The following is a 14456-nucleotide window of genomic DNA, read 5'->3' as shown; positions in this document are numbered from 1 at the left end:
CAATCACATCATCTGGTTATTAAATGAGATAGAGGAGAACATCTTATATCCTTTTTGAAGTCCATGTCCAATAAGGTATTTTATTTATGTGTTGGTATGTTTCAGTACAGACCTGCTCACTGGTGTCGGTGCAGATTAGACCGACTATCAGGACAGACAAGATAATAAAACACAACATGGTGTTTTAAGGTCACCTCTGTCCTTCACAATAAAATAAATAAAGATCATAATCTCACCTTCTCAACGCTGACAATCTATAACAACAGTTGAGTTTTTGTCTTTAAATGGTTCATCTTCATTAAGAAACAATAGAAACAGTAAATATTTACAGTGAGAGAGGAGAACTCACCAGGTCTCCAAGAAATGAAATGAGACCAGAAAGTTTCCCAAACTTTAACAAACTTTTCTGTCATTCCTCCTTTTAATGACTTTTTGATATTCTTCTAACATCCTGTTTTTTTACGTTTGTTTTATCCTCAGTAGTTAAAAGCTGCAGTGCAAATCTCAGCATTCACTTATTTAAACATTATGTGATTATGAGGAACTGATATTTAAAGTGTTTTTTTATTTACTTGAATTTTTAAAACTTTTTTCAATCTTAGCAAAATTAGATATATGTGCAATATATTTCAGTATCTGCTTTCATAATGTGTATGTAGGAGATCAAATCAATAAAAAATATTGATTTAAACACACAGAATTCAAGACATCCTAATAATCTCTGTTGTGAATTCAGTATTACTATTGTATTATATTACTCTGATCTCGTCATGAAAAAATAATTATTCTGAAATTAAATATCAAATGAGTCAAATATTCAGTTCATGAAGTCGTAACTGAAAGGGATAAAAACTAAAAGTTTAGTTTCCAGTTAGTGGAGTCATTTATTCTTCAGGATGATTCATTAGCAGCTTAAACTCCTCATTATCATATTAGTTTAAAATCTGAAATCACAAACCTCTCAACAAAATATTTATACTGCTTCTGATTCTGATTCTTTTTTAAAATTCAACAGATTCAAACTTTTTAAAATTTTATTACATTACACCTCAGGTCTCTATTTTATACTATAAATTGTGACCAATGAAAATTCATGTTTCTTCTCCCTTGAGGCTTTGAATTACAGTTTTGAACTCTGTAAATTAAAAATAAATTTCTGCAGGTGTCTGTGAGTTTTGATAATTAAATGATGGTCTTTTTCAGGATCCTTCACTGTCCTCTGCTGTCTGAATACATGGAGATCATATTTCTGTGTTCAGCTGCACTTTAAAAATTCTGCACTGCTCACATCAAAAAAACTTTATCAAATCTGTCAAAGAATAAATCTATTTCCTGATAACAGATCAAATATCTAAACAGTATTGTTCAGCTGATAGTGTATTTTTGAGCTGATACTGATCAATATTTGGGAGTTTTTTGGTGACCCTGATACAAAGTGAGCAGCACATTTCACAGTTAGAAAATAAAGCTGTCACTGCTCTCTGCTGGACAAACTATGTAATGATGACTCTGGACCAATAAAAAATATTGATTTATTCTCACTAGAGTCTCAGATAATTACTTTTTGGTATAAAAGCACTGTAGCTTGTTGCTTCATTGTGAGTTTTTTTCTGTACATATATATTTTTATTGTCTTTTTATTGTATTTTAGCTTATTATTACTTTATATACATTTATTTAAAGTTTTTTGCTTGCTTTTTAAACTGAAAATAAATGCAATTCATTGATGGCAAGTTATTATTATTTATTTGTAATTTTGTAATTGTTGAATGTTACTCATTCAGTATTTGTTGTTGTCTTTTTTAATTTAAATATAATTTCACCTTGTGTTAATTACTGCCCACATTTGCTCCATGTGTGTATATCCTGCTGTATTACTGTAGCGCCCTCTATGTGTTAAACATTAGAATACATCCACAGCTGACATTTATTTCAGACTGATTAGTGTTTGTCAGACCCTGATGAAGACAGAGAGTCGATACATGTTGGTCTGTTTGTTTGCCTTTGAAGAATAAATTTATAGTGTCAGTGTCTTAGTGTTTTTTTTTTTTTGACAGTGTTTGCCTGCAGAACTCCAGAAAGACTTCCTGTATTTTGTCTTTTTATTCCTCTAATTTTCTCCAGGTGCAAAAACTTCATCAGGTCTCTCATCCACTAAATAAATGTGGAGGGATTCTGTTGTTTCCAGGTCTAAAGAGTGACTGTCTGTCAGTGCTGAGAAGGTAAGATCATGATCCAGTTTGAGGTTTACTGAAGATCCCTCAGACACAAAACCAAACTGTGCCGGAGGAGAACAAGAGCAGAAAATTTTTGTTTTTTCCTGCAGTTTGAGCTGTTAATAAAAGACAGTGGTAATTCAGTGCAGATAAAGTGGACTAACAAAGTGTTTCTGACCTTCACAGCTCCCGACGACAGCTCTGACCTCTCTAAGAAACTGAATCCAGAACACAGATGGACAAACACTCCACCTTCCACACAGTGAGTCTCTTCCAAACAGTAAATTCAGTGATGGAAACTATTCACACCTCTAGTTCAACAACATCATCTGACATTTTGTGCAAAACAACCTTCTGTGTTTGTTTCTAAATTTACTGTAAAACCTCTGTGTCACGTTGTTGCTCTAAAAGATGAAAGTTGGTTTCCTACAGCAAAGGTGAAGAAGAATTATTCTGACATGAGAGTTATTATTAAGATAATACAGGGAATAGGACAATTTTTCATCAATAACTGTCATGGATCAGGATGTTTTTGACAAACAGAAACAGAAAGTCAGATGACCTCAGGTGACCTGATACATAACTCGTCCACAGGGGGGCGCTGTCACACTGCTGACTTCTCTGTGAAGGTAAACTCAGTGATCATTTACAATCAGAAATACTTTATTGATCCCGGGGGAATATTGAGTTTAGTTAACTCAGTAAACTCAGGTATTGATCAGCAGTGAGCAGGAAGAGCCTTTATCAGCCAGAGTTCAAGCCTCAATGTCACAAACAAAATCAATCATCAAGATAAAAGATGTGACTCATATTTCTTTGTTTGTGTAATAATCATGAATAATATTGTCTCAGTTGAAGAAGTGAGAGCAAAAGATCTGAGTTTTATTCATTAAACATCTATAACCTTTTATAAAGTGTTTCATAAACAATAAATGAGGACTGAAACAGAATAAACGGAGCCAAAGAACGAGCAAAATGAAAAACAGCATCAGGTGTTCAAACATCAACAGTGGTGTTACATTTCTCTTGTTCAAGCAGTTTTCAGCGTCCACAGCTCCAAATCAGTTCAGAGGCTTTTATTGTGAAGGACAGAGGTGACCTGATCTCTGACTCTTTCTGCTTTTATTTTATTTCTCTGATTCTTCTTTTCATTTCAGACTAAAACACTGAGATAAAATATTGTTTCATGGAAACCATCTTGTGTTTTATTATCTTGTCTGTCCTGATAGTAGGTCAGTGACCTCTGACCTCCCAGAAAATTCACACATTTCTGCACATTACATCACATTAACCTACAAAACATGATACAAGATCTGAGCAGCAGAAGATTTAAAACTCCTTTCACATGACAACAAAGCTGAGACAACAAAATAAATGTCTCTCCATCCACTTACACAGAATAAAATAACACATTTAACTTTCATTTTCATTCATAACCTGGGTTGGTCAGTTTTACCCAGTTATAAGTGACGTTGATGTTCAGACTAAATTGTCATTGGCTCAGACCGAAGCTGATGTCATCGCCTTTTCCTGGTTCTTGTCCTCACTTCACTCTTGTTGCTCGAACTAGAATCACCGTGTCTCTATTTTTCTGGATAAATAAACATATTAATCCATCAAATGTTCAGATACGACAGTTCACAATGAAGATCTTGATGTTTGTGTCTCTCCTGGGATTCGGTCTACATGGCGCGACGGCAGGTGAGTTATTGATTATTTATAGTCGATTGATTGTTAAAAAAAATGCTTCGTGTCTTTATTTACTGTATATATGAATTTATGATTTGTTTGATAGTTTTTGATGTTTAGTTTAAGGACCTCCTTATAGATTTTAATCATGTTTAGTAATGTTTTAAAAGATAATACGCCACTAATCCTTCGTAAATACTGTCCGTTCGTCTTATAAATCTCTAAAAGTTACTCTTTTAGAAGAAAAGTTTAGTCTAAAAGTTAAGTCTATTTCTCTTTTCTTTTCCATTATCGATCCATTCACGATCTTCATGTTAAAATGGCAGCAGAACTACGCAGCAGAAAACAGTCAGACAGGTGGAAAGAGAACAGCATCCTGATGGACAATGAAAGTAATAGTAGGAATGCTTAATTAGGTTGATTAGGTAAAGATCATTTCAGATTTATACAAAAGGACAAAAAGTATAATACATTAAATGGAAATTAATAAATACTAGAGAATAAATACATAAATGAATAAATTTACCTTTTTAATGTGCAGATGCCCGAAGCACAGCTCATAGTGGACACGGGCACATGTATTCACACATACAAAAAAGAAAATTATATGGAAAAAAGGAAAATTAAACAAAATTACTAACAAATAGAAAATAATTAAAAAGAAAGAAAGAAAATAAATGCATACTTAAGTACAAATCAAAATGCAGACTTGAACATCTACTCATAAAAGTACAAGTATCAAAAAAAAGATTTAATTGCAGTAATTTGAGAATTCGTTATAAGTAACTTCCACCTTTGCACTAGATAAATAGATAAATAAAGAAAAGAGGGACAAACATTAAAACAAAGTGTTTCTAGGCTTTATGTCAGTTTCAGTCTATAATTTGTTTGCTACAGGTTTACATAAGTTGTTCTATTGTCTGTGATATTAATGTTTGAACATTATATAAATATTTTTATTAATTTGTTCATTCATTGGGGACAATTAATGCATTTTCCCAGTCTGGAAAAATTTCAAAACATTTTGTGTGAATCATATAAAATATTTCCCATCATTCCTCAGAGAATCTCACAGTTTGACTCCACACACTGAAACACACATCTGATTTAATGTCGTTCATCCAAACTGAGTTTTGTTAGTTTGGTTCGATCACATCACACTGGTAGTTATTACATTTACTGTCTGTACAATAACATGATGTTTAGTAGAACTAGATGATCAATCAGATATTATTAGCTGCTATCAAGTATCAATATTGTTATTGATTTTGGTGATCCTGGTCCTGGAGTTAATTTGTATTGAATCAATACCACATTCTGTGTTCTATTCTTCTTTTTTATGTGAGCAGTGCAGAATTTTTAAAGTGCAGCTGAACACAGAAATATGATCTCCATGTATTCAGACAGCAGAGGACAGTGAAGGATCCTGAAAGAGACCATCATTTAATTATCAAAACTCACACACACCTGCAGAAAATCTTCTGTGGTCAGACTTTAAAAAATCTAGAATAAACTTTTAGAATCAGGATGAAAAGTGAAGAAAAATCAGTTCATGATGGAGGAAATGTTGATATTTAACAAAAGAAAAGAAAAATAATCTTTTAATCTGGTAAATACTGATACTAATAGAAACTCTAAAATAATGTTTATCAAAAATATTGTGAATTTAAGAATAATTCTTAAGTTTGCATAAATCAAGATATTTGAAAGTTAGATACACAATTGAACTGGATCAGATATTTATTTCTTGTTGGTTACATTAAAACTTTACAGTCAAACATTTGAAATTCACAAACAAAAAAATCTGACGGCATAAAAAAGTAAAATCATTTATTACTTACTCATCAATAATTATGGAAAATACAGAACAATAGAAAAGCTCAAAAGAACCCACTTCCAAACTGTATAAGAAAAATTACTGTAGGACTTCAAAAAAGACAAATAATCTCAGAGCACATATTTGTAATTCAGAGCCTCAGAACGTGTCATTGTTCACAAATTATTTATAAAATAGAGACCATAAGTGACGTAATATCATCAAATACAGAATGTTTAATCTGTTGACTATAGAAAATAAAATTATAATCAGAAGCAGTATAAATATTTTGTTGAGAGGTTTGTGAACAAAAACTGGAGTTTCTCTTCACACTCAGATATCCAGCATTAGAAAAATATTACATCTGTTTTCTATTAATGAAAGTCAGGAACACAATTACACAACGTAAATATTTGATTTGTTTGTTATGTTATTTTCGAATAAATGCATTTTTCAAGACAAAATCATCAGAAATATTAAACAGTTAAAGAAACAATTCTTGTGTATAAATTTATTTTTGTATTATTTAATGTATAACATAGAATGTCTTGAATGTCATTCCTTTTGAGACTGTGTGCTGGAAAATAAATAATATTGTTCAGTGATTTTATAAAACTGTGATATAAAAATTGAAATGACTTTATCTTTTTCTTTTAGTGATTCACTCTGTGAAGTATTTCGAAACTGAATCTTCTCAAGTCTCAAACTTCCCGGAGTTTGTGGTTGTTGGGTTGGTTGATGAAGTTCAGATAGATTATTATGACAGTAACACCAAGAAAGCAGAACCCAAACAGGACTGGATGAAGAAAGTCACAGCAGATGATCCTCAGTACTGGGAGAGAGAGACTGAGAGATGTGTGGGTAACCAGCAGACCTTCAAAAACAACATTGAAGTTGTAAAGCAGCGTTTCAACCAAACTGGAGGTTTGTTAATGTTTCACTTTCTACTGATGAAAATTATGTTTATATTTTCATCTTGTATTTTAGCAAACACATGTTATTAGGGGTGTGTATCTCACTGAGACAATTCAATATGTATCTCGATACATGTTCAACAATACGATATGTTTTATACATTTTTAAGTGGCCAACAATTTGGTTTGATACGATTCTGCTCTGTCATGATACGATACGATGCAATACAAGGCAATGCAATGAGTGAATCTTTACATTTTGATTCAATAATGCTAAATTTGTAGAGTGATGTTAGTTGCCAAAAAATCCTGATAGTTTTACTAAATATAGTAACATTAAAGACAGAGAGAAGGAGACATTACAGTGATGTTTATATCTTATGAGTCTCATGTGTAAATGAGATGAGATAAATGAGAAACTTGAAAACTGTTTAAAATATCGTTATTTTTGCAGTAAGATGATCTGCTGCTCTGTTTCATATGAAGAGTGCTGTGGTTTTGATCAGTGTGGAGGAACAGTGATGCTTCCTGTTCTCTGCTCTCACAGTGACATGACGTCTCTGTGGCTCAGACTCGTGTCTCTGTTCTCTGCTGTCAGACACGTTTTACATAAATGATTTGCAGCAGCGTTTCTCATCTTTCTAATAAAACACAAACTTGTTCTACACTTGCACATTATGAAAATTTGGTAGTGCGACATGGTACAATGTCACTTCTGTCGCTGTTTTCTGCGCCGTCTGTTTTGAGCAAATGCAGAGGAGACACAGGAGAGGGAGGAGGGAGCACTTGTTTTTGTGAGCGCGGTAGCAGGCGTCCAGCGAGAGCAGTGCAGGCAGAGACAGCGGGAGAGAGAAGACTGAGGAAACTTACAGTGGCAGCTCCCTGATCCCAAAATTAAACGTATGTGCATTCTAATGAGATGTATCGATACGCTAGTGCTGCATCGATTTGTTTCCGATTCATGTTCAGCTTTTTACTGATACAGGCCGTCTGAACCGATGCACTCCTATCTTACACATTATAGTCCGATACATTGGACACATGAGTGAATCATTACACCCATACATGTTACAACACACACACACACACACACACACACACACACACACACACACACACACCATTCTCCGTCTTTAAGTGTGTTTTATTGAGGCAGATTAAAGTGTTTGATGGAGGTTTTTCTGGTCTGAAACACACAGTCAGACTCAACAGAAACATTAGTGAGACTGAGACGACTGGATGCTGCTGTACTACACTGATACAGTGTTTCTGTCCATCCCATAATAACCAGCAGAGATTATTAACACTTTATCTCCACTAGATTAGATCAGAATAAGTGGACTGAAGTGTCCACAGTGAGTTGGTCCATAATAACTCTACTGTAGGAACCTGTTTATCACAACAGTTTGACAACACACAGCTGATAGAGGAACATTACTGCCTGGTTTCTCAAACTACGGAGCCGGACTGTAAATGGGCCACAGGCTGCTTCTGCTGGGTCCACATATGAGAGGAGCAGCAGTGTGTTTTAATAAACCTGTCTGACAGGACGACATGGTAAATGTCTCATTCAGATCAGAGGTTTAAAAAGTTTAACAGCTCGACTCCACTGTACTGACCACAGTCTGTCCATCCCATAATATACAGCATATATATAGTACAACTACACATTAGATTATATTAGATTAGATTAGATTAGATTAGATGAACTCTACTGACCACAGTGTGTTGGTCTCATCAGCAGCATCAAGACAACATCTGGAAACAGCTGTTGGTTGTATTGAATGATGGACTGATGGATGGACCAATCAGGACACACAGACTGTCTCACAGTCTCCATACTGGTCCTGATGGTCTGTGTCTTATTCTGACCAGTTGCAGAGACACACTGCTGAACAGGACACACTGTCCTGGCTGAGCAGGTGGAGTCTGGTGACTAATCCTGGACTGAAAGTGTCCTTCAGTGAAGCTTGTAGAGCAGCTTCAGGACAGTCTAGTCTGTAGTTTCTCACAGGACGAGGACATTGTTGGACTGATCCACTGGCTGCAGGGTCTCAGTGGGTGTAATGTTCAGTCCAGGATCAGGTTTAATCTGTGTGTGTGTGTGTGTGTGTGTGTGTGTGTGTGTGTGTGTGTGTGTGTGTGTGTGTGGTAAAAAAGAGGATATGAAGTGTGTTAGGATGTCCCTCTGTTTCCCAGCAGTCTCTGCCTCTCTGTCTGTCTCTGAGACGTCCACACTGTCCAGATGATGATTGGCTGTGAGTGACGTCCATCCAGCCAATCACAGCAGGAGGTGTAGATCCTCTGTTTTGGTGTGTGTGGATCAGTGTGTCTCTGTGGTGAAGATGTGATATCAGCTGATGATAGATGACTGTGCTGTGATCTCACTCTGGTTTAATGCTGCCTCTGTCTCTGTCTCTGTCTCTCAGGTGTCCACATTGTCCAGTTTATGTACGGCTGTGAGTGGGATGATGAGACTGATGAGGTTAATGGTTTTATGCAGTTTGGTTATGATGGAGAAGACTTCATATCATTTGACCTGAAGACAGAGACATGGATCGCTCCAAAACAACAGGCTGTCATCACCAAACACAAATGGGACAATAACAAAGCTTATATAGCACAGACTAAACACTACCTCACCCAGGAGTGTCCTGAGTGGGTGAAGAAGTATGTGGATTATGGGAGGAGCTCTCTGATGAGAACAGGTAGAATCACATGACCTGATGTAGTTTAATGGACACAACAATCTTCATATTTCTCTTCTGTTTCTAACCAACAGTAACATCACAATAAATATGAACCAACATACAGAGACACACTTTGTCTCAGTTTAAGCACATTTCTCTTTCTGTCTGCTGTGTTTCTGTCTGTCTCAGTTTGTCTCTCTGTCTCTGACTCTGTCTTTCTCACACTCACTGTCCTCCTCCTCCCTTTCTAATCTGTCTCACCCTCCTCACCTCTCTTCATCTGTCTTTTTCCTCTCTGTCCCTCTCTTCTTTAAAACACATGACATCAAACAGGAATGATAATATTAATAAACAGTAAATACTAATAAAGAACCTATAAACTGTCTTTGTCTTTCCTGTCCAGAGCGTCCCTCAGTGTCTCTCCTCCAGAAGACGTCCTCCTCTCCAGTCAGCTGCCTCGCTTCAGGTTTCTACCCTGACAGAGCCTCACTGTTCTGGAGGAAAGACGGAGTGGAGATTCATGAGGACGTGGACCACGGAGAGATCCTCCCCAACCATGATGGAACCTTCCAGATGAGTGTTGACCTGGACCTTTCATCAGTCACACCTGAAGACTGGAGGAGGTACGAGTGTGTGTTTCAGCTCTCTGGTGTGAAGGACGACATCGTCACCAAACTGGACGAAGGAGGTAAGACTGAGATCAGAAGTGATGGAGGAAAACATTTATCTTAGTTTTATTTCCTTCTGTTGCTTTGTTGTTAGTTTATTTCATATTGTAATAATTTTAAGACTTAAATCAGTATTAAATCAATGCATGTGTCCACTTCTGTACTCTGAAAAAGGTATAAAAAATATATTTCTTAATTTAAAGTCAAAAGTGTGAGGTGTTTTAAAGAAATTATTATTGTCCATTGTGATTTTTTGTGCTGTCTGTTCTCTGTTTCCTGAGCTTTGATTGAATACAGAAAAATAATGAAACATTCAAAACATAATTTTATTTCATTATATATTTCATTTATTAATAATTTTTAACATCAATTAATATTTTAACTTTTTATACCATCTTTGTGATTATAGTTTAGTTTTTAAATACTTGTAAACCCCCACGGCCCCCCCCCCCAAAAAAACAAAACAACTTTTTTATACCATGTGTAAAGATTTTAATGTGTAACAACAGTTTAGAGATTATAGACACAGATTTAACTACAAAAGTTGCAGGAACTGAATAAGTGTTCAGTTACAACTAACTTTCAAGAATCAGATTAGTTTATTTTATGCACTCAAAAATGTCATAAACCAACAAAACAAAAATCCATCAGTGTCATAAAAAAGTTAATGAATATTAGTCAAAAGACTGTTTATTATTTATTATTATTTTTCAACCACGACTTCAGTTCCAACATTTACTGATAAAAACTCCCACATTACCTGCATCCAAATATGAAAAGGTGAGGCGTCACCTGACCTGCACACAAAGTGTCTGTAATATAAGAAACAAATGACACCTCAACTTATAATAAACAAATTCATGTTAAATTTCATTTGAATACCAAAATATATGGTCATAATTTTTAACATTAAAAGAAAAATGAAACAATTTCTTTTAATGTCAGCAGCAGTCAGATTCAGATGATGAGTAGTTTTAGTAGAATTATTTAATAACATGGATGAATGTTTGTATCTTTCAGTAAATCAGTCAGAATAAAGTTTATTATCAGTCAAAAAGGAGTTTGAATATGATTGTCAGAAACTCATTGATCCACAAACCAACAAATGAGACAGAAACTAAAAAACAAAGACAACAAAGTTACACAAGAATAAACAAACACAGATACAGTCATTATGTTCAGACAAGGAGGAATAAAAGTTTAAATAAACAACAACAGCAGGATAAACAAACATATAGAGTCTGTATACAGGATTGTGGTCTGGTTGGTGAATGGTTGTTCTTCTCTCTAACCTGCTTCATCAGGTTGTGAATATTTTTCTTGTTTTCTGTTCAACAGGGAATCCAGTTCCTGTTCTTGCAGTCATTGTTGCAGTGGTTGTTCTCGCTCTCCTCCTCATCGCTGTCATTGGATTCGTGCTTTACAAAAAGAAGAAAGCTGGTGAGAGACACAAACAGAAAGATCGTCTCTTTTTACTGTGTTTTGATTTTAGTCTTTGCACATCAAACTCTGTGTTGAACGGCTCAGAGCCACAGTGTCATGATGAAACAACCAGAGGAGCAAAATTATTTATATGTTTATGTTTCATATTTGCTTGTGTGTTTTAAATATTATGTTCACTGGTTTAGAAAAAACAGTTGTATTTTCTGTATGTGGTTACTGGTAACACACTCAGATACTTTCATGTCCCTTGAAGACTCACCAACAATTTTATGGCACTTAACAAAAACTTTAAGACATTTAGTGGCTCACAGGTTGAGAGAGCAGTCGCAGTTTTCTGACTGTTTTGTGGATCATATTTTTGACTTTTGAAAAAATAGATAAAAGCTGCATTTTCTTTTGAATGAATTATTATTTTTTCAAGTTTATTTTTCATACAAATGGGAAAAGAAGTTTAATGAGAAAAAATCAAACAGCTAGAAGAGATTTATTGATCAGTCTGTGTGACTAGAAGAGGGATCATATCCACTGTGAAGAAGCTTTTTAAACATATTCTGACTTTTTGGCAGCTGAGAGAAATAAAATTCTGTGTCTTTGTTTTGTATTTCAGCCAAATGTCCTCCATCTCCTGACACCGGCTCTGAGCTCTCTGAGAAACTGAATCCAGTGTCCTGAATGACAAACACACCACCCTGAACACAGTGAGTCTCTTCATATGAGACATGAACTATTCACACCTGTTATTAGACAAAGCTGCACTAAACTATGTGTGATTGTTTCTTTATTCACTGTAACACTTCTGAGACTTTCAATTGATTTTCAACAACAAATGTGAAGCTGTTTAATATGAAGTTAAGTGAGATTATTAAGAGAAAGACACAGATGCTTTCAGAAACCTTCACATCAGCAGCTCAGATTAAACATCATATTAAAAACTCAAATATTAACCTTCAGACAAACAGTGACATCAGTTTATTAAAATGATCTTCAACCTAATTAGCAACAAACTATTTTACTTTAGAATCATAGAAGGTAAACCCTTGTTTTAATAAATTTATCACTTAAATGTCTGAATCATTGATATTTTCATGTTTTGTTTGTTGTCTCTTTAGGTTTATGGATAAATTTTCCTCTGGAACAAGAAGCATGGAGGAGGAGGAGAAAAAAAGCATCTCAGCACTTCTTGTACAGAATAAACAATTTGTGTGTTCATCTATAACAAATCCACCACAGTTATAGTTAAATACTTCTGCTTCTGGTGTTTGGTTTCTGGTAAAATCAATATAAGTAATACAAATGTAAATACACACACACACACACACACACGTACATGAACATGTGTTCCAGTTGTCATATATTCTCTCAGGTTCTGGTGATTTGATGATATAAATCTTGAGATCACAGATATTTATCAACCAGTAGAGAGTTTTATATTATTTCTACAGAGAAAGTCATTCTTTTGTTCTCTGTCTGTGTTTGATCACTGGAGACAAAACTGAAAATCAATCAGCAACATCTGAAAACTTGATACATAAATTGGACGCCCTAAATTGTCTGTTGTTGTCTGTTGTGTTGATGGTTGTGTGTCTGTGTTCCTCCTGGTGATAAACTGGACTCCACCTCTCGTCCACCGAATAAACACAAAATATAAACAGTACAGGATTTATTTTCCAGTTGTGTAAATAGTTTGTTTGTATATTTCTGATGAAGCTTGAAGATTTTGTTTGATTCCAACCAGGAGGAAGCCAATAATAATTTATAGTTTGGGGTTTTCTTAATGAATCAAGTATCTTGTGTTTTTTTATCTCATAGTATCCATCTTTTGATCTGTTTTGAAATACATTTTCATTTTACCTGAAATTCTTAAATGGTTGTGGGATTTCTTGCACATATTTTCTGCTAGTTTTTTGACAAGGAAGTTTTTCCCCCTTAAATTTGTAAACAGAAATTAAACAGTGATGCTCAAAATCACTTTTTTAAGTTTAGCTGAGATTTTCAAAGGCTTGTGTAACGTCTTGTCAATATTTCTTGCTGGTTTTTAAGGACAAGGGATGTTTTTTCTCCCATAAATCTTGTAAACACAGAAATTAAACAGTGATGCTCAAAATCACTTCTTGTGTTTGCTTCAGTAGTTCACTGATTAATAAAGTTGATCTGTGATTTCATCCCTTTTATACTTTTGTTTTACTTTTCAATAAAGTGACAAATGTTTTAAATTTCTGTGTCTTTTGTGATTCCACATATATGCTGACACATCTGTGACTGCAGCTACAATTATATGAATATTATCACTACATTTTATTTTGACCTTTTGTGACCTTTAGTTTATTGATAAATAAATGATTCATGTGAGCAGCTGAATATGGATGAATCACATCGTCTGAAACAGTTTGAAGAAGAGAAATTCAAACTGACAACTTGTTTAGTCACATTTTCATCAAAATTATAAAAAAAAAAATACAAAAACTGACATTGACAGACCTTTTCTGGAGTTGAAGAAACCCTGATTTGAAAAATGGAAAAGTTTTTTTAAACACTTAATTGCTTGAATTGGGCTCAATATTCAAAATTATATTGAAGTAAGTTGCCTTGAATTTCTTTTTGTCTTTACAATGTACAACATTTTAGCCTTCTGTTTTCATAAATGAGACAAAATAAGTGCATTTAGGTGAAATTAACAGGCTCCTGTTTTTTCCTCTCATCAGTAAAACAAGCACATTTTAAATGCTTTATTAAAAATGTACTGCAGATATGAATTTTGCAGGATTTCTTCCACAGTCTGTGGCAAACCTGTGGCCATGACCCAGTGTTTGGGGATGACTGTTTTCAGGGTCTCTGTCTCCATCTAGTGGCTGAATTTAGAAACTACATCAATTCAAACCAAGTGGAGAGAATGGCTGGTTTATTATTGACCCTTTGACCCTTTTCCAGCCATTCAGGCCCTGCATTTATCTGTCTGTCTACATGAAGCTATTCAATATAATATAATTCATATTTTTCAGAGGTTTATGTTATTTGGAACA

The 14456-nt window shown here is 34.6% G+C and overlaps 2 protein-coding genes across 2 annotated transcripts in view; both read left to right on the top strand.

Moving 5' to 3' along the window:
- The window catches only part of LOC146313441 (major histocompatibility complex class I-related protein 1-like), a 41168-nt gene extending 27519 nt beyond the window's left edge, over positions 1 to 13649 (top strand). The window contains exon 7 of the mRNA XM_084739255.1: positions 12546 to 13649. The gene's annotated coding sequence lies outside the window, so the exon portion shown is untranslated. The remainder of the gene's footprint in view (positions 1 to 12545) is intronic.
- Positions 3759 to 13649, top strand: LOC146313442 (major histocompatibility complex class I-related protein 1-like). The gene is made up of 7 exons (XM_084739264.1): positions 3759 to 3917; positions 6379 to 6645; positions 9065 to 9343; positions 9729 to 10013; positions 11332 to 11433; positions 12044 to 12134; positions 12546 to 13649. Exons 1-6 carry the CDS (start codon positions 3860 to 3862, stop codon positions 12106 to 12108), a joined length of 1056 nt encoding a protein of 351 aa, XP_084595390.1. The 5' UTR covers positions 3759 to 3859; the 3' UTR covers positions 12109 to 12134; positions 12546 to 13649.
- Positions 13650 to 14456: the final 807 nt, after the last annotated feature.

This window comes from Lutjanus erythropterus, chromosome 16 (assembly GCF_056507025.1).
Source record: "Lutjanus erythropterus isolate fLutEry1 chromosome 16, fLutEry1.hap2, whole genome shotgun sequence".
In the NCBI taxonomy this organism is placed as follows: domain Eukaryota; kingdom Metazoa; phylum Chordata; class Actinopteri; order Lutjaniformes; family Lutjanidae; genus Lutjanus; species Lutjanus erythropterus.
Note: the sequence above shows the minus strand (reverse complement) of the source record. Positions and strands in the feature narration are given on the sequence as shown.